This window comes from Hyaena hyaena, unplaced genomic scaffold, assembly GCF_003009895.1.
Source record: "Hyaena hyaena isolate Hyena2069 unplaced genomic scaffold, ASM300989v1 scaffold_21, whole genome shotgun sequence".
Classification (NCBI taxonomy): Eukaryota; Metazoa; Chordata; class Mammalia; order Carnivora; family Hyaenidae; genus Hyaena; species Hyaena hyaena.
The window spans coordinates 2,890,580-2,913,998 of NW_024080653.1; the positions used below are offsets into that span (position 1 = coordinate 2,890,580).

The 23,419-nt window shown below is 52.4% G+C and overlaps 2 protein-coding genes across 5 annotated transcripts in view; one reads left to right on the forward strand and one right to left on the reverse strand.

Annotated features, from left to right (window-relative positions):
• Positions 1-6,679, reverse strand: part of TK1 (thymidine kinase 1) — an 11,823-nt gene extending 5,144 nt beyond the window's left edge. The window contains exons 1-4 of the mRNA XM_039226313.1: positions 6,564-6,679; positions 6,422-6,453; positions 5,091-5,201; positions 2,010-2,103 (exon numbers count right to left, since the gene is read on the reverse strand). Coding sequence (XP_039082244.1) covers positions 2,010-2,103; positions 5,091-5,201; positions 6,422-6,453; positions 6,564-6,629 — 303 coding nt within the window. The 5' untranslated portion in view covers positions 6,630-6,679. The remainder of the gene's footprint in view (positions 1-2,009; positions 2,104-5,090; positions 5,202-6,421; positions 6,454-6,563) is intronic.
• AFMID (arylformamidase) lies at positions 6,271-21,890 on the forward strand. Of its 4 annotated transcripts, XR_005527416.1 has the most exons (12): positions 6,896-6,968; positions 8,507-8,597; positions 13,975-14,076; positions 14,158-14,206; positions 14,638-14,723; positions 14,814-14,886; positions 15,074-15,171; positions 15,466-15,544; positions 15,653-15,794; positions 15,998-16,102; positions 19,035-19,228; positions 21,576-21,890. XR_005527416.1 is itself a non-coding variant. In XM_039226312.1 (11 exons), the coding sequence occupies exons 2-11, from the start codon at positions 8,592-8,594 to the stop codon at positions 21,615-21,617; spliced, it is 786 nt and encodes a 261-aa protein (XP_039082243.1). In that variant the 5' UTR covers positions 6,271-6,345; positions 8,507-8,591; the 3' UTR covers positions 21,618-21,890. The 4 variants fall into 4 exon arrangements, 3 of the variants coding, with proteins under 3 accessions (XP_039082243.1, XP_039082241.1, XP_039082242.1); XM_039226312.1 differs by lacking the exons at positions 6,896-6,968; positions 19,035-19,228 and adding an exon at positions 6,271-6,345 and having other exon boundaries at positions 13,971-14,076; XM_039226310.1 differs by lacking the exon at positions 19,035-19,228.
• Positions 21,891-23,419: the final 1,529 nt, after the last annotated feature.

The following is a 23,419-nucleotide window of genomic DNA, read 5'->3' on the forward strand; positions in this document are numbered from 1 at the left end:
CCCCCCCCCCCCCCCCCCCCCCACACACACACACTGAGAACACTGCTGGCAAGGGACACAAGCCCAGAGAATACTTAGGAATGATACAAATATGGTACATTTGCTGACATGGGTAAACGATCAACCATGAGATAGAAGCCCCCTCTATTTATTTATTTATTATTTATGAACAACTCATCATCCAGTTAGCTGGACACAGTGGGTACAGTGTGGTCTTGGCTTTGGGAGCAGATCTCCACAATCCATCGCGTGCATCTAACACCCGATGAAGCTCATGCTACTGAGCAATAGACGTCTAGAAAGACTAGATGGACCGCAGACCACCACGTGGTGGGTTTCCGTTGGCTTTTCTGGATGGCAAAAGGAGAAGGGCAGTCCTCACAGCAGGAGTCGGCCTGGCACTCGCAGCGGGGCCTGGCATCATCACGCAGGGCGTGATTAGTGTCACGCAACCCTAGCGTCCAGCAGGGCCACTCCTCGCCTGGGATGGGTCAGGATAGAAACAAGACGCTCCGCAATCCCGTCTGGAGCACAGGGACACACGTGAACGCTGACTAGGCTCCAGAGGACCACAGGTTCCTGCCCAGTGGGAGCGACCACTCCAGCTCCTGGTCCCCCCTCCTCCCCAGAGGGAAGGCTGAGGATGCCGGTCAGAGTCACCCCCTTCCTGAGGGGTCCGAATCTAGAGCCAACCCAGCCTCTTAAAAGCCTTCCTGGAATGACCCTCCCACACACAAGCCCCAAGCCCTCCCCAACCCCCTGCGGGAGGTCCCTGGTTCCCACGCTGTGCGTTCTCTCTGCAACAGTCACTAACCACTCACCAAACACACAGAAGAACTTCAGGGCACAGAGGGAAATAGTAAAGGGGACCATGTGCCCAAATTCTAGTGGCCAGATCAGCAGAGGCAAGGCCTTCCAGACACGCAGCCCCACACAGGGGACCCTCCACCTTTTCCCAATTCCCGTGTCTGGACGCGCCCACCCGGGGAAATTGTAGAAGCCCTGTCGGCAGACTCCCCATCACTGACTCGCGATAAAGTCGTCATATTCAGCTGCTGGAATTTTGGGCTGTTTGTTACAGCAGCTCACGTTACCCTCCAAATGTACTGGGCGGGAGCAGAGGCACCCAGAACTCTCCGGAGAGCTGAAGTGAGCCCCTTGGGGAGGGAGTTACAGTTTCCTTCATTCAAGGTGCACTTGCAGAAACAAAAAAATCCCAAAGCACATGAGAGAAACCAAGACCACAAAAGACAACCGGCAGACTCAGCCAGAGAGTGCACTCCTGAAGCGAGGGAAAGAACGAGCTGGAAAAGCCTGTAACACAAGATTGTCAGAAAGACAAGGAACAGCAACAGCCAAAACAATCAAACAAAAACGGTAAATTCCCAAACAAAAATGAGGATGTGTGAATTAGAGCAGGAGTTACACAAAGAGAACTAACCAGAAATCCCAGAAATGAAAAACAGACCCTTTGAGGGACGCCTGGGGGGCTCAGTTGGTTAAGCATCCAACTTTGGCTCAGGTCATGATCTCGCGGTTTCTGAGTTCGAGCCCTGTGTCAGGCTCTGTGCTGACAGCTCAGAGCCTGGAGCCTGCTTCGGATTCTGTCTCCCTTTCTCTCTGCCCCTCCTTTGCTCGCACTCTGTCTCTCTCAAAAATAAACAAACAGTAAAAAATAATAATAACCAGGATGCCTGGGTGGCTCAATAGGTTAAGCGTCCAACTTCAGCTCAGGTCATGATCTCACGGTTCATGAGTTCGAGCCCCGTGTCGGGCTCTGTGCTGACAGCTCAGAATCTGGATCCTGCTTTGGAGTCTGTGTCTCCCTCTCTCTCTCTGCCCCTCCCCCACTCGTATTCTGCCTCTCTCTCAAAAGTAAACATTTAAAAAAATTTTTTTTTAAGAAAAAAGACGACAAATAGAACGAATATGCTCCAAGCCAGCAGAAGACAAGGGGGGACAGCCAGACAGGGAGCCTGTGGGCAGAATGCCAGGACACACCAACTTACAAACTGCCCTTCGTCGATGCCCACGACAGCCACACCCAGGGCCTCCTGGGCCACGTCCCGGAGCAGGCAGGCTGGTAGTGCCTCCATGGTGTTCCTGGGGAGAGAAAGCCAGGCTGTGAGCAAAGCAAGGGAGCGGAGGCTGGAATGCAGGGGCCGGGGAACAGCCCCAAGGACCGCCCCGTGTTCAGAAAACCATTTATTCAGGGGCACCTGGAGGGCTCAGTCAGTTGAGCATCCAACTTTGGCTCAGGTCATGATCTCGTGGTTCGTTGGTTTGAGCTCCACATCAGGTTCTGTGCCAAAAGCTCGGAGCCTGGAGCCTGTTTCAGACTCTGTGTCTGCCCTTTTCTCTCTGCCCCTCCCCCACTCGTGCTCTGTCTCTGTCTCAAAAATAAACTATTAAAAAAATTTTTTAATAAAAAAAAAAGGAAAACCAGTTATTCAACACAAGCTATTTCACTGGATGCTTTGGGCTAGAAACTAGCAACGTGCGATACAGAGCTTTACTGAGACTCCAGAGCTCCTCTCCACTTCTGTTTAGCGGGGCCGGAGCAGACAAAATGCTTGAATTTGCTTTAGAAATGAGAAAAAAGATGGGGTGCCTGGGTGGCTCAGTCGGTTGAGCCTCCCACTTCGGCTCAGGTCATGATCTCGCGCTTCGTGGGTTCGAGCCCATGTCGGGCTCTGTGCTCATAGCTCAGAGCCTGGGGCCTGCTTCGGATTCTGTGTGTGTGTCTCTCTCTCGGCCCCTCCTGGACTGGTGCTCTCTCTCTCTCTCCCAAAAATAAAATAAACATTAAAAAAAAGAAATGAGAAAAAAGAATTAAGTAACTATAACTCAGCCTGCATTATAGCTGTCTTTAGATCAATGCAATCATAAACTATAACTTTTTACTTCTTTTTATGGCAGGAGGGGCCCATGAAAGGGCACCGTGGCCCCGGGCTGAGCGTGAGCACCAGACTCAGAGCCTTGTGTGTCCTGGCAGAGAGAAGCCTGAAACCCCAACCTGCAGCTTTCTAGAATTCCCTCCATCTGGCTCTTCTGGCGGATTAAAGGGTTTCTCTGAGCTCACAGGGCTGTTAACCGGCAGGGCCAAGATTCACATCCAAGGTCACGTCGCTGCCTCGTGTGCCCTGCAGGGGAGTCGTATCCAGAAGGATTTGAAAGGGAAAGGTCACGTGTGGGAATGTTCCAGGGCATCGGACGACACAGTGGACCCAATCTTGCTCCCACACCCAGGGCCCATTCTGAAGAGAAATGCCATTCTCTGTCCTCTGTCTTTTTAAATAGTGTCTCTGTGTTTTTCGACAATGTTGTTTTCTATTCTGCTCACTTTCCCTGCTCCTCAAATAGCCTTTTTTAAAAAAATTTTTAATGTTTATTTATTTTGAGCGAGAGAATGAGAGTGGAGGAGGGGCAGAGAGAGAGGGAGACACACAATCCGAAGCAGGCTCCAGGCTCTGAGCTGTCAGCACAGAGTCCGACATGGGGCTCGAACTCACAAACTGCTAGATCACGACCTGAGCTGAAGTTGGACAATTAAGAGACTGAGCAGCCCAGGCACCCCCTCAACTAGCTTTCTAGGGGGCTGGTACTTTACTAAGGCTCAGCAGCTTGTAGCTGTATTTAGAAAAAAATAAAATACAACCACTGCTTAGTTATAACCTTGCTATAATTCTACTCCACGATCTGGTAAGAGCAAGAAATGGTGTTTCCTGCATTTTAAATCCCCCCCCCATCCCCAAATAGAGAAAACCAGAGGGCGGGCAAGGGTAGGGTGTCTGGAGCTGTCACACCTGCCAGGGGCTCAGTCCCAGCCTCTGCAGCCCAAGACAGCGTTTGTGCTCAGGCAGGCAGAGCTCAGACATGACCCTGACCTGAGGGACTTCTCACTGCACAGCACCGCCTCCTCTGCTTTCATGGGCCTCCCAGGATGCTCTCCTGCCCTGTGCAGCAGCAGACACCACGTTTTAAGAAGGAGGAAGCAGAGGCGCCTGGGTGGCTCAGTCGGTGAATCATCCGACTTCGGCTCAGATCATGATCTCACAGTTCATGAGTTCGAACCCCGCATCGGGCTCTGTGCTGACAGCTCGGGGCCTGGAGCCTGCTTCGATTCTGTGTCTCCCTCTTTCTCTGCCCCTCCCTGGTCACACTCTGTCTCTCTCTCTCTCAGAAATAAACATTAAAAAAAAAAAAGGAGGAAGAAGCAAACTGGAAGACGTATGTGACCTGCGTCAAATAGCGTGGCCAGGAAGCACTGGTCATGCAAATCCTGACACTTAGCCCCAAATCCGGGGCACCGTCCACACCCCCTGTCCCGCCCCCCAGTCTGGCTTCAGAAAAACCCCAGGCTCCCACCCTGCCTTCCCCCCAGGCGGACAAGTCCAAGGACAGAGACGATGTCTCAGGCTCAGAAGTATGAGGCCCCAGTCTGCAGCCGAGGAAAAGGGCACGATTCTAACTAAGTTTCACCCCCCATCCCTGACCTCAGGTCGCAGAGTAAAGTGTTCCTGCGGTGCGGGCAGATAAACACAGAACGCGGCTGCGCGCAAGCCACGGGGCGCCAGGGAACCAGCCAGGGCTGGACAACTGAAACGTTAAATAAAACAGCACCGTGTGGGCCAAACAAAACCGACTTGCAGCCGTCACGGGCATCACCTCCAGAGCAAGGAGCCTCAACCCGGGTGCGGCACTATTGACAACTGGGGCAGGATCAATATTTGCCATGGGGGCCCGTTCTGGGCACGGTGGGATGTTCTAGCCACCAGATGGCACACCCTGGCCCGCTCCAGCCGTGAAAAAGAAATACGTCATCCCCAGACATCGCCAGATGGACTCTGGGGAGGGGAAGGGGGGGCACAATCTCCCCTGGTGAAAAAACACGGGGAAGGCCAAGTGAAAGGCCAAGTCCTGAGACCCCTTGCCAAGCAGCCCTCAAAAGTTGCAAGTTTCAATGCCGGGCATTGGCTGGGGCCACCATTCCTTCTAGAGAAGGCTCTAGCAGTTATGGTCTATGGTCCTGTGAGTTTCCACCGGCTTCCAGAGGTGTTAAAACAGCGCAGGAGAGAGCAGGAACTGACCGGTCGTGCGTGGAGAAGTTGTGGCTATAGCGAGTGTCTTTGGCATACTTGATGACCAAACACTTGTACTGGGCGATCTGGAAGCGACGGACCCGCCTCATCAGCTCGGTGCTGCAAGAGCAGAGCACAGTGGTTAAGAACGGGCAAAGAAGACTCTATCAGTACAAGCAGGGCTCCCCACCACCTTCTAGGGGTCTGCAGCCCGAGACCCGCCAATGGACGGCAAGGCCAGTGAGGACAGACGGGGCCCATGCTCTGAGAGTTCTGTCTAGACCTGAGAGGGACATGTTCTCCACGTGGAGGGTGGCAAGGCGGGTCCAGGCAAAGGCCACAGGCAGGGGAGAGGGGTCCAGCTCGCATTCCAAAGTAATCTCACCCAGAGGTCTTCACACAGTCTGACCTGACTTCACCAAATCTCTTTGTGCAAAAGATAAAGCACTTCAGCACCGGATCCCACCGGAGCGCCCCTGCGGCTGTCCCCAGGGCGGAGGCAGGGACTTCGGGGTCTCATTAGCCCACCCAGGTCAGCTAATGGTCCTGTCACATCGGGGGAGAACAGGTGCCCTGGCAGGACTCCTTAGCGTTAAAATTTTAGGGGCAACTGGGTGGTGAGGTGGAGCCCCACACTGGGCCCCTCGATGATGATCTGGAGCCTGGTTGGAATTTTCTCCCTCCCTCTCTCTCTGCCCCTCCCTTGCTCATGCTCACTCTCTCTCAAAAGAAATAACTACAATAAACCTAAAACACTTAAAATTTTAAGGGGCACCTGGATGCCCCAGTCGGTTAAGCGACCGACTTTGGTTCAGGTCATGATCTCACAGTCTGTGGGTTCGAGCCCCCCCTCTCCCCTCCCTCTTCCGACTCTGTGCTGACAGCTCGGAGCCTGGAACCTTCTTCTGGTTCTGTGTCTCCCTCTCTCTCTGCCCCTCCCCCACTCACGCTCTGTCTCTCTCAAAAATAAACATTAAACATTTTTTAAATACTTAAAAATTTAAAAAACCCAAAACATCAGAAGACTTGGCTGCCTCTTTCTGAGACGGTTTTAGTGAGGGGCTGAGGGCGGCAGCTCTACCCCGGCTGCGCGAAGGAGCGAGCGGTTATCGGACCCTCGTGGGAGGGCCTAAACTGGGCGGGCCGGATCCCAGGGCGGAGCCGCATCCCGGGCGGGAAAGCGCGGTCGCGCGACGGCAGCTGACCCGGGGGGCTGTCCCAGGGAGGCTGTCCGGGACGGGGTCAGGCCCGCAAGAGGCGCCAGGTAAGGACAGGCCCTCGGGATGGAGGGATGGAGGAGCCGGTGGTCCCGGCTCGCCGCGGCCCCGCGAGGCCATTACCTTTTTCCTGAGAACATGGGTCCTAGAATCACCTAGGAAAGAAAGCGGGGTCACTTCGGAGTCCACTGCGCACGGACGCCCGGCCACGACCCCCACCCCGCTCCCGCCCCCGCGTGCTGGGACCCCGCCCCGGCGCCCGTACCTGGATCTGCCCCCGGGTCTTGCTGGGGGAGCCGGGCAGCACGGTGGGTAGGTTGATGCAGCTCATGTTGCCTCTAGGAAGCTCACAACGCAGGGACCCTCAGCTGCCGGCTCCGGTTCCCGCGCCTCCCGCCTTTATACCCGGCGTGCTGGCCAATCGGGAGCCGGCGTCGGCGCCCCGGAGCCAATCAGCGTGCGGCCGCGGACTGGCGGGAGATTTGACCGCACGCCGCCCCTCGTGGGCGGTCCCGGGGACCCGGCGGGCTGACGTCACCAGGACCGCCGGCCCCGCCCCGCCCGTCGCGTAGAAAAGGCGTAGGGAGCGCCGTCCCGCGGTAGCGGCGGGATGGACGTCCCCGGCAGGTGTCACCGGGTCGCGGCTCCCTGGAGGAAGCTGTCTAAGGAGGTAGGCGGGCCGCAGGCGGCGGCTGGCGCGGATTGGATGCAGCTCCAAGGGGGGAGCTTAGGAGTCCATACACCCAGCACCCCTGGGCGCGCCGGTGAGCGCCCTCGTCTCGTTTGCTCCTGGCCACAGGCAAGCTTTTCAGGGTAGAGGGTACCGAAGCTGTGTTGATATCCATAAAGGGGGCCACCGATCCCGACCTCAGGCGCAAGGTCCCACAGTGCAGGTGGGGGATGTGCCCGAGGCCGACGGACGCGGGGGCCGGTGTTTGCCGCAGGGTGGTTGTGAGGGCTGGAAACCACACCCGCAACGCGCGTGCTGTGATTATCATTCACCTGACACTTCCTAACTAGCCCCCCCCCCCCCCCGCATGCATTAGAGGCAGTGTTTGTTTTTGGTTTTCGTTTCTTTTTTTCCTGGTCACTGATACAGCTGAGAATCTGATAAGTTATGGCTGCTGCCTCCCTCCCCCAAGAAATCCCAATCTCTGTCTCCGTCTCTCTGTCACACACGGAACACTTTGCCTACGATATCAGAGGACTCTCAGAAACCCGTTGCATTTTGATCATCGTACATAAGAACAGTAAAGATGATGATGGCAGTCACAGTGCGTGGCTGTAAATGTCCATCAGACACAGTGTACAGGTCTAAAGAACGCTGGCCAAGAAACTTGTTCAACTGGAGGAGGCAGTAACCCACATTTTGAATAGTTGGTTTTACTTCATTTATACGCCTAATGTCCTTGACCCTTGTGAGGCTGCTCTTTTGCCCATTATATCAATGTGGGAACTGAGACCCAGAGACTGTAAGTAAGTTGCCCAGGGTAAAACAGCCTATATGTGACGGAGCATGGATGGCCTTCAATCTATCTGACTCCAGAGCCCAAGACCCTTCCGTGAAGCCACCTGTCTTCCAATTTCCCATTCTGGGCTTCACCCTTTCTCCTTGCCTTTGAGCTTTTGCTCCAAAACCTGGTTCTTGTTACCTTCTGCGTGAAGTCTGAACATCTTAGCCTGAGAGGTGAGACCCTCCGTCTTCCAGCCCCAGCGTCCCAGCCCCACCTCTGTGTTTCAGCAGTCTGGCCCATCAATATCTCCGAACTGACCTTTGATCCCCCCTCCCCCCGCTGAGCTCTGTACCTTTGCTCTGTGCCCTCCTGCGGTCAACCGTGGCCTCTTTCTCTGTGGTGACCTCCCCAGCTCCCTGGTCTCCTGCAGAAGGAGTGGTGCCTATGGTGGCATTAACCAGGACACCTTTTATAGGACCTTATCGCCCCTGTAAAGCTGTCCACTAGTTAAAAGCATGGCCATAGCTCTAGATGATGAGTCTGAGAGCCCCTGCGATGTTGTATCTGAAATACCTAATTAATTGGTGTGGGGGCAGAGTGGGGAGCGGGATGCCGGGTGCTCGAAGGAAGCCGAGGGCATCTACAAAGCCTGAGATATGGGGGAGGGGGCTTCTCAAGGCAGGCATTCGGAGGGGTGGGGGCACGTTGTGTGGAGAACAAAGGCCTTATGGAAACTTCTGTCTGTGTTCCGTAGGAGCTGGAGAATCAGTACAGCCCCAGCAGATGGGTTAAACGACGGGGAGCCGAGGAGGCCCTGAGGACCTACTCACAGATAGGGGATGAGGGTACTGGGGGCCCTCCCCTTGGATCCTGTGGGTGGACTTTGGTGCGCGGCAGTGGTTCAGAATGCTGGGGGCAGGAGGAGGCTCTCGGGATAGTTCCCAAAATCCAGGTGCCATACAAGCCTCTTTGGCTCAGGGCCAGGCATCCAGGAACCCTCGCTGCAGGACAGCCAGGGACAGGGAAGGCCCAATAGACCATGTTCCACCTCCTCTCCTGCTTGGCCAACAGTGCCCAGGCCAGTAAGACCACATGTCACAGTGGCACCGGGAAGTAGAGTGAAAAAAAGGAAGGCCTCCAACTTGGTTGAACATGGGATGTTGTAGGTCTTTATAAAAGGCAGAAGGGGCGCCGCCTGGGTGGCTCAGTCGGTTAAGCGTCTGACTTCGGCTCAGGTCATGATATCACGGTTCGTGGGCTTGAGCCCCACGTCAGGCTCTGTGCTGACAGCTCAGAGCCTGGAGCCTGCTTCCGATTCTGTCTTCCTCTCTCTCTGCCCCTCCCCCCACTCAGGCTCTGTCTCTCTCTCCCTCTCTTACTCTCAAAAATAAATACACATAAAAAAGAAATAGAAAAAATTACAAAGATGGGGCACCTGGGTGGCTCAGTTGGTGAAGTGTCTGACTCTTGATTTCGGCTCAGGTCATGATCTCAGGGTTCGTGGGTTCGAGCCCCACGTCGGGCTCTGTGCTATCAGATTCTCTCCCTTTTGGGATTCTCTCCCTCTCTCTCTGCCCTTCCCCTGCTCGTGAATGCATGCTCTTTCTCTCTGTCTCTGTCTCTCAAAATAAATAAACTTTAAAAACTTGTTAGGGGCGCCTGGGTGGCTTAGTCGGTTAAGCGTCCGACTTTCGCTTAGGTCATGATCTCGCGGTTCGTGGGTTCGAGCCCCGCGTCGGGCTCTGTGCTGACTGCCAGCTCAGAGCCTGGAGCCTGTTTCAGTCTGTGACTCCCTCTCTCTCTGACCCTCCCCTGCTCCGCTGTCTCTCTCTCTCTCTCTCCTATAAANGTGACTCCCTCTCTCTCTGACCCTCCCCTGCTCACGCTGTCTCTCTCTCTCTCCTAAAAATAAATAAAACATTAAAAAAATTAAAAAAAAAAAAAAAATAAAAACTTGTTAAAAGAAGAGGAAGAAAGACCAGAGCTCTCGCTATCTCTGCCATCTGAGGACATCATGGACAAGGCAAGGCGTCTGCAAGCCAGGGAACCAAACTGGCCAGCACCGTGCCCTTGGGACTTCTCAGCCTCCAGAGCTGTGAGAAACAGACGCCTATTCTTTAAGGCACCCATCCTATGGCATTTTGTTATGGCAGCCCAAGCTGACCAACGCAAAGATAAATCATATTTAAATGCAATATATATATATATATGTATATCTTAAATCAAAATTAATAATGAATGCTACATGTCCATGGCCAACAGAATGTCACATTGTACGTGGAGACCGGCTCCAAGCCTGTGTGTACTTACCTCTTGGTCACTCGCCTGGCCCTGATCCCTCCCCCTGCGTCCCACTGCTATTGGGAGGGATCAGGGCCAGGCGAGTGACCAGATGGAACATGAACACACAGCCGTCCACAGCGTGGAGAGCAGTTGCTAAAGGGAGTCTCTGAAGGTCATGGGCGGCACACTCTTCTTAGCTCCTGCCCCTTGTGAGCAACTTGCTTTCTCCAGCGGGACAGCAATTTTCTCCCTCAAGACAATCACGACAGACAAATAGGTTTTCCCTGAGCTCATGTAGGTTTCCCTGAACACTCAAATATTTATCTAACGCATAGGGATGTCTTCGGCTCAGAGCTGGGCACAGCAGAGGACTCTGAGGAGGCCAGGGCACAACTCCATCCCCACATCTGTTGGAACAGAGAGGATGCTGGAATGTGCTCGAGGGAAACCCCTCGAGCCTGTTCCTTCAGGTGGATGGTGTCTGTTTACGGAACCACCCATCTTGAGGGCTCTGTGCGGTCTGCTCTGCGGAAACAAAGCAGATTTGCCAACATCCGATTTTCCCTGCCGGGGGGAGAGGCCAGCTGCTTCCTCACACTTCCTCCGAGGAGTCTGTGTCCTCCACCATGGCCCGGATGCTTCACCGCATGTGAAAATCGTGGTGTGCCACTTTGGGGACACAGGACAGAAATGGGAGCTAGCGTTGAGACTTTAGTAGCTTACAGGTTCCCAAGCCCTGATTTCTTGAAATAAACACAAGTCTTCTTTGCTTTTGTTTAAACACTTTTTAAAAATGGTTATTTATTTTTGAGAGAGAGAAAGAGAGAGAGAGTGCAAGCACAAGTAGGGGAGGGGCAGAGAGAGAGGGAGACACAGAATCTGAAGCAGCTCCAGGCTCTATGCTGTCAGCACAGAGCCCGATGCGGGGCTTGAACTCGTGAATCTCAAGATCATGACCTGAGCCCGGAAGTCGGATGCTTAACCGACGGGGCCGCCCAGGCGCCCCTTGTTGGGATTCTTAATGGGGTAGGGGAGGAGGACAATGAATGTGGGACAAAAGTAAATGCCGCAGTCTGTTAGAAGGGACCAGCGCCCTGGAAGTGGGAGCAGGTGAGGCGGATGGTGGACGGGGGGTGTTAGGGCGGCCAGGTCGGCCCCTAGAGCACCCTGTGCTGGGCAGAGTTGATTTGGTAGAGCTCCAGGGCTTTGGGCGGTGGCGTGTCAGAGGCTGTGGACTGAATCTTTGTGCCCTCCCCATATTCACATGTTGAAGACTTAACCCTTAGTGGGGCTGTATCTGGACTGATTCGGTGAAATGAGGTCAGAAGTGGGGGGGGGGGGGACCCGACCTGGCTGGATTCTTAGAAGAGGCACCTGGCAGCTTGCCTCCCTCGAGAAGCTGAGAGCCCCATAGGCCCACCGAGAAGACACGTGCACGCACCTAGTGAGGAGGTGGCCACCTGCCGCCCGAGGATGGGGCCATCCCCAGACACTAGCCCCCCTGACGCCTGGATCGAAGCCTTCCGGGACGCTGATCTGTGAAGAGTAAATGTAGGTTAAGCCTTTGCACCCTGTGGTGTTTGTTTACAGCAGAGAGAGCCAGCTCAGAGGTCACGGATGGACTTGAGCCTTAGAGGGAAGGGCACGGTGCACCTGTCCCTGCCAGTGGGAGAGCAGTGAGGGGCTGCCGCTGCTTGCAGGGGGGAAGGGAAGGGGGACCCAACAAGGGTAGTCACAGTAGAGGCGGGGAGAAGACCTCAGGAGGATTTCCCGATGATGGATTGGAGTGTGGTTTGTTTGGCTTTAGCAACCGGCGTAACTGGTTAGCACGCAGCCACAGGATGGAATACTAAGAGCGAAGAAAGGTCTATGAAGAAGGGAAGAACAAGGGAAGCTATGTGCGGAGGGGAAGGCTCTCCAATAAATATTAAGTGAAGTGGGCAAGGCAGACATGTGTTTAATATGCTGCCATTTGGACGAAAGGCTGGGAGGGTCTACATCCATGTTAGTAAATGGCGGACACCTTGGCAGGGGGCCGGGAAGCAGGCGGGTGAGAGGCAGTGAGGGAACGTTTCACTGGAAAGCCTTTTTTTTTTTTAATGTGTATTTATTGATTTGGAGAGGTGGGGGAGGGGCAGAGAGAGAAGGAGAGAGACAGAATCCCGAGCAGACTCTGCATTGTCAGCATTGTCAGTGTAGACATGGGACTCAATCTCAGGACTGTGGGATCATGACCTGAGCTGAAATCAAGAGTTGAACGCTTAACTGACTGAGCCACCCACCGCCCATGGGAAGCCTTGTGTGTGTGTGTGTGTGTGTGTGTGTTTAACCATACAAACATCTTGTTTCTCTATAAGAAAAATTAATGACATCCACATATTTTTAATTAATGCTTATAACTAAGTCAGCTCATAATTTACAGAGATTAAATCTCTCTAAACATTTAAACACAATTTACACGATATGATTACATTCTTAACAAATCTTCAGATTATAACCACAAATGCAATATGTTTTTGATTCACTTACCGTCTCATGGTTCTAATCAGCTGAAACTTATATGACCGGGGTGCCTCGATGACTCAGTCAGTTAAGCCTCTGACTTCAGGTCAGGTCATGTTCTCGCAGTTTGTGAGTTCCAGCCCCGCGTTGGGCTCTGAACTGACAGGTCAGAGCCTGAAGCCTGCTTTGGATTCTGTGTCTCCCTCTCTGTCCCGTCCCTCCCCTTCCCGCTCACACTCCGTCTCTCTCTCTCAAAAATAAACATTAAAATTTTTTATTTAATTAATACTAGATCCATTCTGGTAAGCATGTCTTTCAGAGTGAGCTGTGCCCAGCGCAGCAGACACGAGAACGCGCGAGAAGCCTGTTTTGTTCTGGTCATTAGACCCTTGTAGGAGTCACACATCAGGCGATCTGAGCAGCTGATTGCTTTAGGAGATGGGAAGTCTCCCCCCACCGTCACCCAGCACCAGAGAGGGAGCAGGGACACACAGCACACAGCCAGCCACATCGCCCTCCTAAGAAGCCTTGTCTGGTCCTTTCACTGTCAAGATGGGAGGTGGGGGGTGTGGGGCCAGCAGACATGATTTGATGGCAAAACTGGTTTTACGGGCCAGCCTGGTCTCTCGTGGGGAAACTTGGCATCTACCATCATTTTTATTTCTCTTGACCTTGAGAGGTCTCTCTGAAATGGAGATGGCCTATTGTAACAGTGAGTTGACGCACACTTGCCTAAACCTACTTTGTACAAACTCTCTTCACCTACTGGGTTTGTCCCTTCTGGAGTCATCCAGCCAGAACAGCACTGTTTTCCTTCTGCTCCCACTTCCATGGCCACCAAGGTTGGGGACCTGGGCACCTCCAGGGACACAGGTCCCAAGTTCGTGTCTCTGAGGACCAATGTTCAGTATTGGAATGGTCCCACTGATCAGGCTATATAGTATTTCTGTAAACTGGGTTTTTTTTTACATTTATTTATTTTTGAGATACAGAGAGAGACTGAGCATGAGCAGGGGAGGGGCAGACAGAGACACAGAATCCGAAGCAAGCTCCAGGCTCCGAGCTGTCAGCACAGAGCCTGACGCAGGGTCTGAACCCACGAACCGTGAGATCATGATCTGAGCTGAAGTCGGACGCTCAACCGACTGAGCCACCCAGGTGCCTCAAGAAACTTTTTTTTTTAATGTTTATTTATTTTTGAGAGAGAGAAAGAGAGAGCAAGCAGGGGAGGGTGGAGGGGGTGGGAAACAGAGGATCTGAAGCAGGTTCCATGCTGACAGCCCCAATGCAGGGCTTGAACTCACGAACCTCGAGATCATGACCTGAGCCAAAGTCGGATGCTTAACCGACTGAGCCCCCCAGGCGCCCCTCACCCTTAAATAGAATAGACACTGCTGCAGGCCATGCTGACGGCGACTTGTCTATTTCTTGAGACAGCTACGAAGAGGGCCCGAGCCACCAGGAGCCTGCTGAATGTCCCCTATGGGGACGGCGAGGGGGAGAAACTGGACATCTACTTTCCTGATCGAGTGTCTGAAGGTGGGCGAATGTGTGGGTGGTCCGGCCGCAGAGCTCAGCCGGGCACCCGGCCTCAGCCCCCACGTCCTTTGTCTCTTACAGCCTCGCCTTTCTGTGTGTTCCTTCACGGCGGGTACTGGCAGAGCGGAAGGTGAGTCGGGAGCCTGGAGGAGCAGGGAGAAGGGGAGGCCGCAGTCCCCGGGTGTACGAGACCGTGCGGGCTGCGGCTGCAAACTCCGAGGCTTTGTTCTCTCAAGAGTGTGTTCTCTCACAGTCCAGGAGGCCGGAAGTCTGAGATAAAGGCGTGGGCAGGGCCCTGCTCCCTCCAGAGGCGCCAGGGGAGAACCCACCCCTGCGTCTTCCAGCGGCTGGGGGCTCTGGGTTTTCGTTGGCGGTGGCTGCCTCACCCCAGTCTCTGCCTCCAGCCTCGCGGGGCCTCCTCTGCATCCGGGTCTCAGATCACTCTCCCCCCACCCCCCTGCCTTCTCTTATAATGTCACCAGTCCTGGGATTTAGGCTCATCCTAAGTCGTGGATGATCTCACCTCGGGATCCTTAACTGCATCTCTGTCTCTTTCTGCAGTAAAGATACATCAGCCTTCACGGTCAACCCAGTGACAGCAGAGGGAGTGGCCGTGGTGGTCGTGGGTTATGACATAGCCCCCAAAGGTAACGGGGATGGTCTTGCAGGTTTGAAGGCTGGTGGCCTGTGGAGGAAAGAGCGCCCCCTACGGATCCCAGCTCGTGCTCTCTGTGCAGGTACCCTGGACCAGATGGTAGACCAAGTGGCCCGGAGTGTCGTGTTTATCCAGAAGCAGTATCCACACAACAGGTGGGTGTCACTACAGATTTTCCTGTTGTCACACAACGTGGGAGGACGCTGGATTCTGCCCGCTGGACGCAGCCCAGTAGCTCCCTCCGGCCTGCGGAGCAGAAGCCAAGCCGGGACTCCTTGATCTTGACCTGACGCGTTCAGGAAACTGAACGCAAATCCACCTCTCTGCTCTGACCCATCCCAGGGGGATTTACCTGTGCGGACACTCAGCCGGGGCCCACCTCGCCGCCATGATGCTCCTGGCCAGCTGGACCAAGCACGGAGTCACACCCAACCTCAAAGGTTTCCATGGGACTGCGGGCCGGCAGCCACCTTCGCCGCACCCACATGGGCCCGAGGGTCGCACCGGCTGCACAAAACCCCAACAACCATGAACCGCTTGGCCTGGGGGCCTGGAGCCCCGTGAATTGGGCTCATCTTTGCTTCTTCTCTGCCCCTACCCTGGTCTTGCCCTTTTGACCCTGGAGGCTGGGCTGACCCCACATTAGCCCACCCGGTGCCTGCATGAAGCCTGGTATGGGTGGAGCTTTGGCCCCACCTGGGGCCTGGCCCTCGAACCGTTCTTCACCTTCACAGGCTTCTTCTTGGTAAGTGGGATCTATGACCTGGAGCCCATCGTGTTCACCTCTCAGAACATCCCTCTCCTCATGACGCTGTGAGTCACTCGTCCCCTCCGTCCCCAGCTGAGCTTGAGCCCACCAGGCAGGCCAGGGGTGATGCACAGGCTTCTCTCGGTCCTGACCCACGCCTGCCCCCGCCCCAGGGAGGATGCCCGGAGGAACAGCCCGCAGCTGATCCTGGAGGCGGCCTTGGTGCAGCCCGTGGACCCCGCCTGCCGGGTGCTGGTGATTGTGGGCCAGTATGACTCCCCCGAATTCTTCCGACAATCCAGGGAATTTTATCAGGTACCCCCAGCATCCCGCTTCTGGCCAGAGGTTGAGGGTCATGCGCTCTCATGACCTTCCTCTCTATTTCACCCAAAGGGACCCCAAGACCCTCAGCCATTTATTCAGCAAAGACCGAGCGAGTACCTGCTATGGGCCAGGCTTGCGTGGCACGTCCCTGCCCTGCTCCTTCATGCCTCTGCTTTGCCCTCTTCTCTACCCAGACACTGTGCAGAGGAGGGTGGAATGCCTCATTCGAAGAACTCCAGGATGTGGATCATTTTGAAATCATCTGGAAGCTAACCCAGAAGGACTATGTGCTCACGCAGGTGGGGCCCCTCCCTTCCCTGTGAAGAGCACGGGTCTGGCCTTTGCTCCCCCTAACATACGGACAAGAGGGTGTGTGGGGGGCACAGAGAGGCCACTTCACTGGGTCTTTGGCCTCCAGGAGGCTGGGGACCCAATGGTAGGACTTGAGTCCCCCGCTGGCTTCCTGTACTTCACCTCGCTTTGAAAGAGCCCCAGCTGATGGGCAGAGTCTGTGCCGGGCCCGCAGGTGGGAGCTGCACGGGGCTCCATGTAGACAGGGAGACGCGCTGATCCGGTCAAAGGAAAGTTTAGCCTGTGTGTCAGCATAAGGCAAAGCCAACCTCGAATCCGACAAGATGGGCGGATTTGGTTCATCGATGTTTGTTACTATTTAAACTTGGAGAATCCTTTTAAAAATCAAACATTACAATTTTAATGTGGGGAATTCTTTTAAAAGTCAAAGAATAGGGGTGCCTGGGTGGCTCAGTCGGTTAAGGTCTGACTCTTGATGTCTGCTCGGTCATGGTCTCATGGTTTTGTGGTTTGAGCCCTGTGTCAGGCTCTGTACAGGCAGCACAGAGCCTGCTTGGGTCTCTCTCTCTCTCTCTCTCTCTCTCTCTCTCTCTGCCCCCCACCCCAACACACTGTCTCTGTCTCTGTCAAAATAATGTCTAAAAAATTAGAAAAAAAAAAAAAAAAGAGAGAAAATGCTCTAACGATAATTATGCCCAGCACTGCTGGAGAGATGGCAAAGGTGGTCCTCTCCAGTTCTGCCGGTGGGAGCACCGCCTGGCTATATGGATCCAAACCCACTCGCCCCGTAATTCTGCTTGGGATTTCTCTTCCGGATAATCAAAGAAATACACAAAGACAGCCTTTGCAGCTTTATTAATATTCAAAACTAGGAAACAACCTAAATGTCCCAATGAGGTTACATTATGACATAATCAGGAGATAGAATACTGTTTGTGATGGAACGTGAGAGCAAAAACAAGAGAAACCAGCGATCTGATATATTCCCAGTTCAATAACACACAGCTAGACCCCTGTAGGCATATGTGTGCGTACGAAAACCCAGTTATCAGTGGTGTCACAAATGTGTTTTAAAAATTCACTTCCACATTTGCTAACATGAGCAGGTATTACATAAAACATTTTCTTTAACATTTACTTATTTTTGAGATGGCACCAGCAGGGAGGGGCAGAGAGAGAGGGAGACAGAGTCCCAAGTAGGCTCCACACTGTCGGCTCGGAGCCCGATGTGGGGCTCGACCTCGCGAACCACGAGATCACGACCTAAGTCGAAATCAAGAGTTAGACACTTGACTGACCAAGCCACCCAGGCCCCTGTATTACTTTTTTTTTTTTTTAACTAGGGAAAAACAAATACTCCTAGGTGACATGTCTTGAAAAATCTGAGAAATAAATATCTTAGGTTTGGGGGGCCATATGGTCTCTGACATAACACTACCACTGTAGCGCACAAGCTGCCACAGCCAATTCCTAAATGAGGAACGTGGCTGTGTGCCAATAAAACTTTATTTATGAATGCTCACACTTGAATCTTACATAATTTTTACACATGTCGTGAAATAATACTGTTTCGATCTTTTTTCTTTTTTTTTGTTTACATTTATTTACTATTGAGAGACAGAGAGAGACGGAGACGAATGGGGGAGGGGCAAAGAGAGAAGGAGACACAGAATCCCAAGCAGACTCCAGGCTCTGAGCTGTCAGCACAGAGCCCAACGCGGGCCCTGAACCCGCGAACCGCGAGATGGTGACCTGAGCCGAAGCTCAACCGACTGAGCCACCCAGGCTCCCCAGTTTCAGTCTTTTTTTAACCATTTGAAAGAGTAAAGCCATGGGGCGCCTGGGTGGCTCAGTCAGTTAAGCGTCCACCTGCGGCTTAGGTCATGATCTCACGGTTCATGGGTTCTAGCCCTGTGTCGGGCTCTGTGCTGACAGCTCAGAGCCTGGAGCCTGTCTTTGGATTCTGTGTCTCCCTCTCTCTCTGCCCCTCCCCTGCTCACGCTCTGTCTCTCTTTCAGAAGTAAATTTTAAAAAATTTTAAAAATTAAAAAAATAAAAGAGTAAAGCCATTCTTTTTTTTTTTTTTTTTAAACTGCAGGTTTTTTTTTATTTATATATATATATATATATTTTATTTATTTCTAGGAGAGAGAGAGAGACAGCGTGAGCAGGGGAGGGTCAGAGAGCGAGGGAGTCACAGACTGAAACAGGCTCCAGGCTCTGAGCTGGCAGTCAGCACAGAGCCCGACGCGGGGCCCGAACCCACGAACCGTGAGATCATGACCTAAGCGAAAGTCGGACGCTTAACCGACTAAGCCACCCAGGCGCCCCAATTTTGAAGTGAATTCTTAACTGTGACTCCCTTTTTCACATATCACTTCAGACTTTAGCCTGCTAAGTGTTGAGGATTGAAAATAGTGGGTTTGAGCAAAGAAATGGGTTTGAACTTTAGTGTTTTGGTTTTTCTTTTAACTTTCTATCTTCAACACCATTTAANTGAGAGAGAGAGACAGAGTACAAGCAGGGGAGGGGCAGAGAGAGAAAGACAGAATCCAAAGCAGACTCCAGGCTCTGAGCTGTCAGCACAGAGCCCGACGCGGGGCTCGAACCCAAGAACTGTGAGATCATGACCTGAGCTAAAGTAGGACGCTTAACCGACTGAGCCCCCCAGGCGCCCTGAGTACAGCCATTCTTAATTCATGGGTCATACAAAGCTGCATGTCAAGCTGGAGGTAAGTCTACGGATGGTTGAGAGCTCATTCAGAACACTTCAAAGGAGTCATGGGATGGAGCTGTCATTTTAAGTGACATTTCTAGGATCAGAAATGCAGCTTGTTTCTCTCATCAGATCCCTCGTGAGACAGGTTTGCAAGAGCCTCTCCCATTCTGAGGCTTTTGTGTCTTTTGTTACCGCTGCAGATGATTTTGAGAACAATCCTCCAGGAACCCGGATAGCACTGGACCCCCCAGGGTGCGCCCCGCTGACCGCACGGGCTTCCCCTTCCTGCCAGCCTCAGCTCTCCCCACGCCCGGGAGCGCCTCCATTTGCTCGGAACACCACTTGGACTCTCCATGGCCTTTTGCTCATCTGGATACCTCAACTGGATTCAGACGTGAGAGCAAAAACACAAGAAACAACCGATCTGGTATATCCCTGGTTCAGTAACGCATCGACCGCTCAGACGCTTGGAGGCATCTGTATGCATACGAAGAAACCGATTACCAGTGGTGTCGGTGCTGTTAGCGCAGAGCCCGCCGCGGGGCTCAGCCCCACAAACCTTGAGATCATGACATGAGCAGAGACCAAGAGTTGGATGCTTAACCAACTGAGCCACCCAGGTGTCCCTCCAAATCATCACTTAAAAAAATAATAATGTCATAATGTCATAAGTATTTAAATGTGGTATGTCATTTGAAACACTAAAATAGCCAGAAAGCTTTCAGGATGCAGGCAAATGAGAATGATATTATAGAAGTAACTTGGATTTATTCCAGATCTTCAAAGGAAATGACTCCCAAACTGTGGAACTTCATTTAACATTTGCAACGAATTCCTTGTGAGACACCTCACAGCTACTGGCACGAACCCCAGGCTGTCTCCACACCTAGGTCGAGAATTGGTCCCAAGGTTATGCCCTGTTAAAGCAAAATGCCTTAAAGCCCGCAAAAGACAGAACAAAACTGTGCTTGCCGCCTCATAATCCTATTTTCACTGAAAAAAGGATGCATAGGGGCGCTAGGTGGCTCAGTCGTTTGAGCGTCCCACTGTGGCTCAGGTCATGATTTCACGGTTTGTGGGTTCGAGCCCTGCGTCGGGCTCTGTGCTGACAGCTCAGAGCCTGGAGCCTGCTTCAGATTCTGTGTCTCCCTCTCTCTATGCCCCTTCCACACTCATGCTCTGTTTCTCTCTGTATCAATAATAAATAAGCATTAAAAATTTTTTAAAAAAGGATGCATAGACCTATATACGGGCATATGACACACTATACACAGATATCTATAGACCTAGAAAAAAAAGACTAGAGGGATATACACAAGGTAACATTGTGGGAAATTTTAATTTCTTCCTTTCATCTAATACAAATAGTTGTATTACTATGAACTATTTAATATAAAAGTTATATTAAATAGACTGTGGACCATGGGGCGCCTGGGTGGCTTAGTCAGTTAAGCGTCCGACTTTCGCTTAAGTCATGATCTCGCGGTTCATGGGTTCGAGCCCTGCGTCGGGCTCTGTGCTGACAGCTCGGAGTCTGGAGCCTGCTTCAGATTCTGTATCTCCCTTTCTCTCTGACCCTCCCCTGCTCGTGCTGTCTCTCTCTCTCTCCTAGAAATAAATAAAACATTAAAAAAAATTTTTTTAAATAAATAAAATAAAAAAAAAACGGCAGGGTAGGGGCGCCTGGGTGGCTCAGTCAGTTAAGTGCTGGACCTCAGCTCAGCACTTTGCGGATTCGAGCCCCGTGTCGGGCTCTGTGCTGACAGCTTCGGTTTCTGCGTCTCCCTCTCTCTCTGCCCCTCCCCCCCAATAAATAAACATTTAAAAAAAAATTTTAATGGCAAGGCACCTGGGTGGCTGAGTTGGTTGAGCATCTGACTCAATTTCGGCTTGGGTCATGATCTCATGGTTTGTGATTTTGAGCCCCGAGATGGACTCTGTCCTGATACAGTGGAGCCTGCTTGGTTTCCTGTCTCTCTCCCTCTCTGTCTGCCCTTCCCCTGTTCCTTCTTTCTCCCAAAATAAATAAATAAATATTTTTAAAAATAAATAAAATGATACAATAAAAGGTTTCCCAGGGTCCCCGCCTGGCTCAGTGGGCAAAGCAGGGGAGAATATATGACTCTTGATCTCAGGATCATGAGTTCAAGCCCCATGTTGGGCTTGGAGCCTACTTCATTTTTTTAAAAAAGAAAAAGTTTCCAAGAAGTTGTGACGTTAAAAGAATAGAGGCCAGCAGCCCGCACAGAGCTGGAGCACTGAGGAGGCCTCTTATTTCTGGCCTGCGGATGTGAGAGGCGCCACCTCGCCACCCCTGTGCTCAGGAAGTGACTTCAGAACACCATGTTCCTGACACAGAGGACACACGATTTTCCCGTAGGCTGCAGGATTTGCCGTTGCTGGGACACCGCTTTGAGGGGGGAGCCAGCCCCACCCCCCCTCCCTGCCTTTCCTTATTCTTTCCTGTGTTTATCACTGCCCCCAGCCCCTCCTGGACACCCAGGTCTGGGCGGTCAGTGATGCCTTCAGGGATTCCTGTTCTTTCTCTGTCCCTCCAGTTCTTTCTCTTGTCCTTCAAGCTCACTTGAAGCTTTTGGGTGGCAGTGAAGCCCTCTAGAATTCTCCTTTCTGACTTTGGGGAGCAGGTGGGGGGCCTATCTCGGCCCTCTTTGGCTGCCTAGCAGTCAGGAGCTTCTCAGAACTCTGTTCCTGGAGACCGATTCACTCCCTGTCCTTTCCAGACTTCCACCAGCGACTCTGGGTCTCCGCTTATTCGCCCGTAAAAGAATCCGGCTGCAGCAGGGGCAGGAGCGGGCAGACAGACCAGAGGCAGAAAGGAGACTCGGGCCCCAGCACATGGTGAGTGGACTTGAGTATGTGACAAGGGTGGCGTTTCAAACCTGCCTTTGTTCAAAGCTGCTGACTGAACAAACAGCGTGGGGGCACCTGGCCAGATCTTGGGAAACAAATCTGAACCCTTTTCATGCACCTTCGATTGATATACTTCTGAAGGGATCAGACATTTCTTTTTAAAGACCAAGACTGTAACAATAAACACGAAAACCAAAAGAAATCTTCAATGAATATCTTTTATAAATCATCTCAGAGCAGAATGAGCCTTTCTAAGCATGGCAAAAAACAAAACAAAAGAAGCCAGCCAGAAATAGAAAACAAAAGTCAGGGGCACCTGGCTGGCTCCATCAGAAGAGTGCGTGGTTCTTGACTGGGGAGGGTGCTGAATTCAGGCCCGTGGTGGGTGTTGAGATTACAAAATAAATACATAAGTAAACTTAGTGGGGAAAACCCCCCAAAAGTCTGAAAGAAAAAGAGTGATCAACATGATGGCATAAACATTTAAAACTTCTGCAAGAAAAAATATACGACAAAGTAAAAAGACAACAAACTCCAGGGCATGGAGGGCATGACAAATGAGGCTAAGTGCCTTTTGAATAAAAACTCATCAGGCAGTAGGAAAAATGTCATTAACGCAACAGCAAAGTGGACACGAAGAGGGAATTCACAGGAAAGATGAAAGTGACCGGTTTGAGATGATCAGCCTCCCACGTAATCCCAGAAGTACAATTTAAAACAAGCACGTGCTGCTCTGCATTCTCAGGGGGTTAAAGATCACATGGGCTGTTCCCCAGTACTGTCAGAAAAGAACACCTGGGGCAGTCACCCTGTCCTGTGCACCAGGGACACCTTTGACTCAGAGAACTAATTCAGCAACCAATAGACCAACATAGACTCGCCCACCCTCCCACTTCTGGGCGGGTCTGTCTCTCTTAATGTTTCCCTCCCTCTTATTTTCTCTCCCCACTCTTTTTCACAGAATTGCTTGCAATTTTCTTGTGAATTAGGCTGGAAAGCAAATGCAAGCTGCCAAGTTATTTTTTTTTTCCCTTTTTAATCTTTACTTACTCAAGTAATCTCTACACCCCATGTGGGGTCTGAACTTAAAACCCCAAGATCAAGAATCGCACGCTCCATCCACTGAGCCAGCCAGGGGCCCCTGCAAGATACCAGCTCCTTAGCCAATTCATGAAGACTGTTACTGATAGAAATGAACAAAATTGGGGCGCCCGGTTGGCTTAGTCGGTTAAGCGTCCGACTTTCGCTTAGGTCATGATCTCGCGGTTCGTGGGTTCTCGCGGTTCGTGGGTTCGACCCCCGCGTCGGGCTCTGTGCTGACAGCTCAGAACCTGGAACCTGCTTCTGATTCTGTGTCTCCCTCCCTCTGACCCTCCCCTGCTCACGCTGCCTCTCTCTCTCTCTCAGAAATAAAAATAAATAAATAAGCTATAAGAAGATTGATCTAGCCAAAAGTTGATCTATGAATTATGTATTTGTTACAAAAACTTACGGAAAAAGGGGAGTGAGTGTTTAGTGGGCACGGGCTTAATTTATATGCGCTCGACAAAGGCCAGTCCTTGAACCCACTACAGGGACTTCACCGCATCCTCAGCCCCTCTTCCCACCAGTCTTTGCAAGCACGCGGGGAAGCGCTAAACGTGGGAAGGGGCCAGCCGCGGCGGGGACGGTTCAGTGGGCGGCGGAAGGACTACGACTCCCAGCACGCACCGCG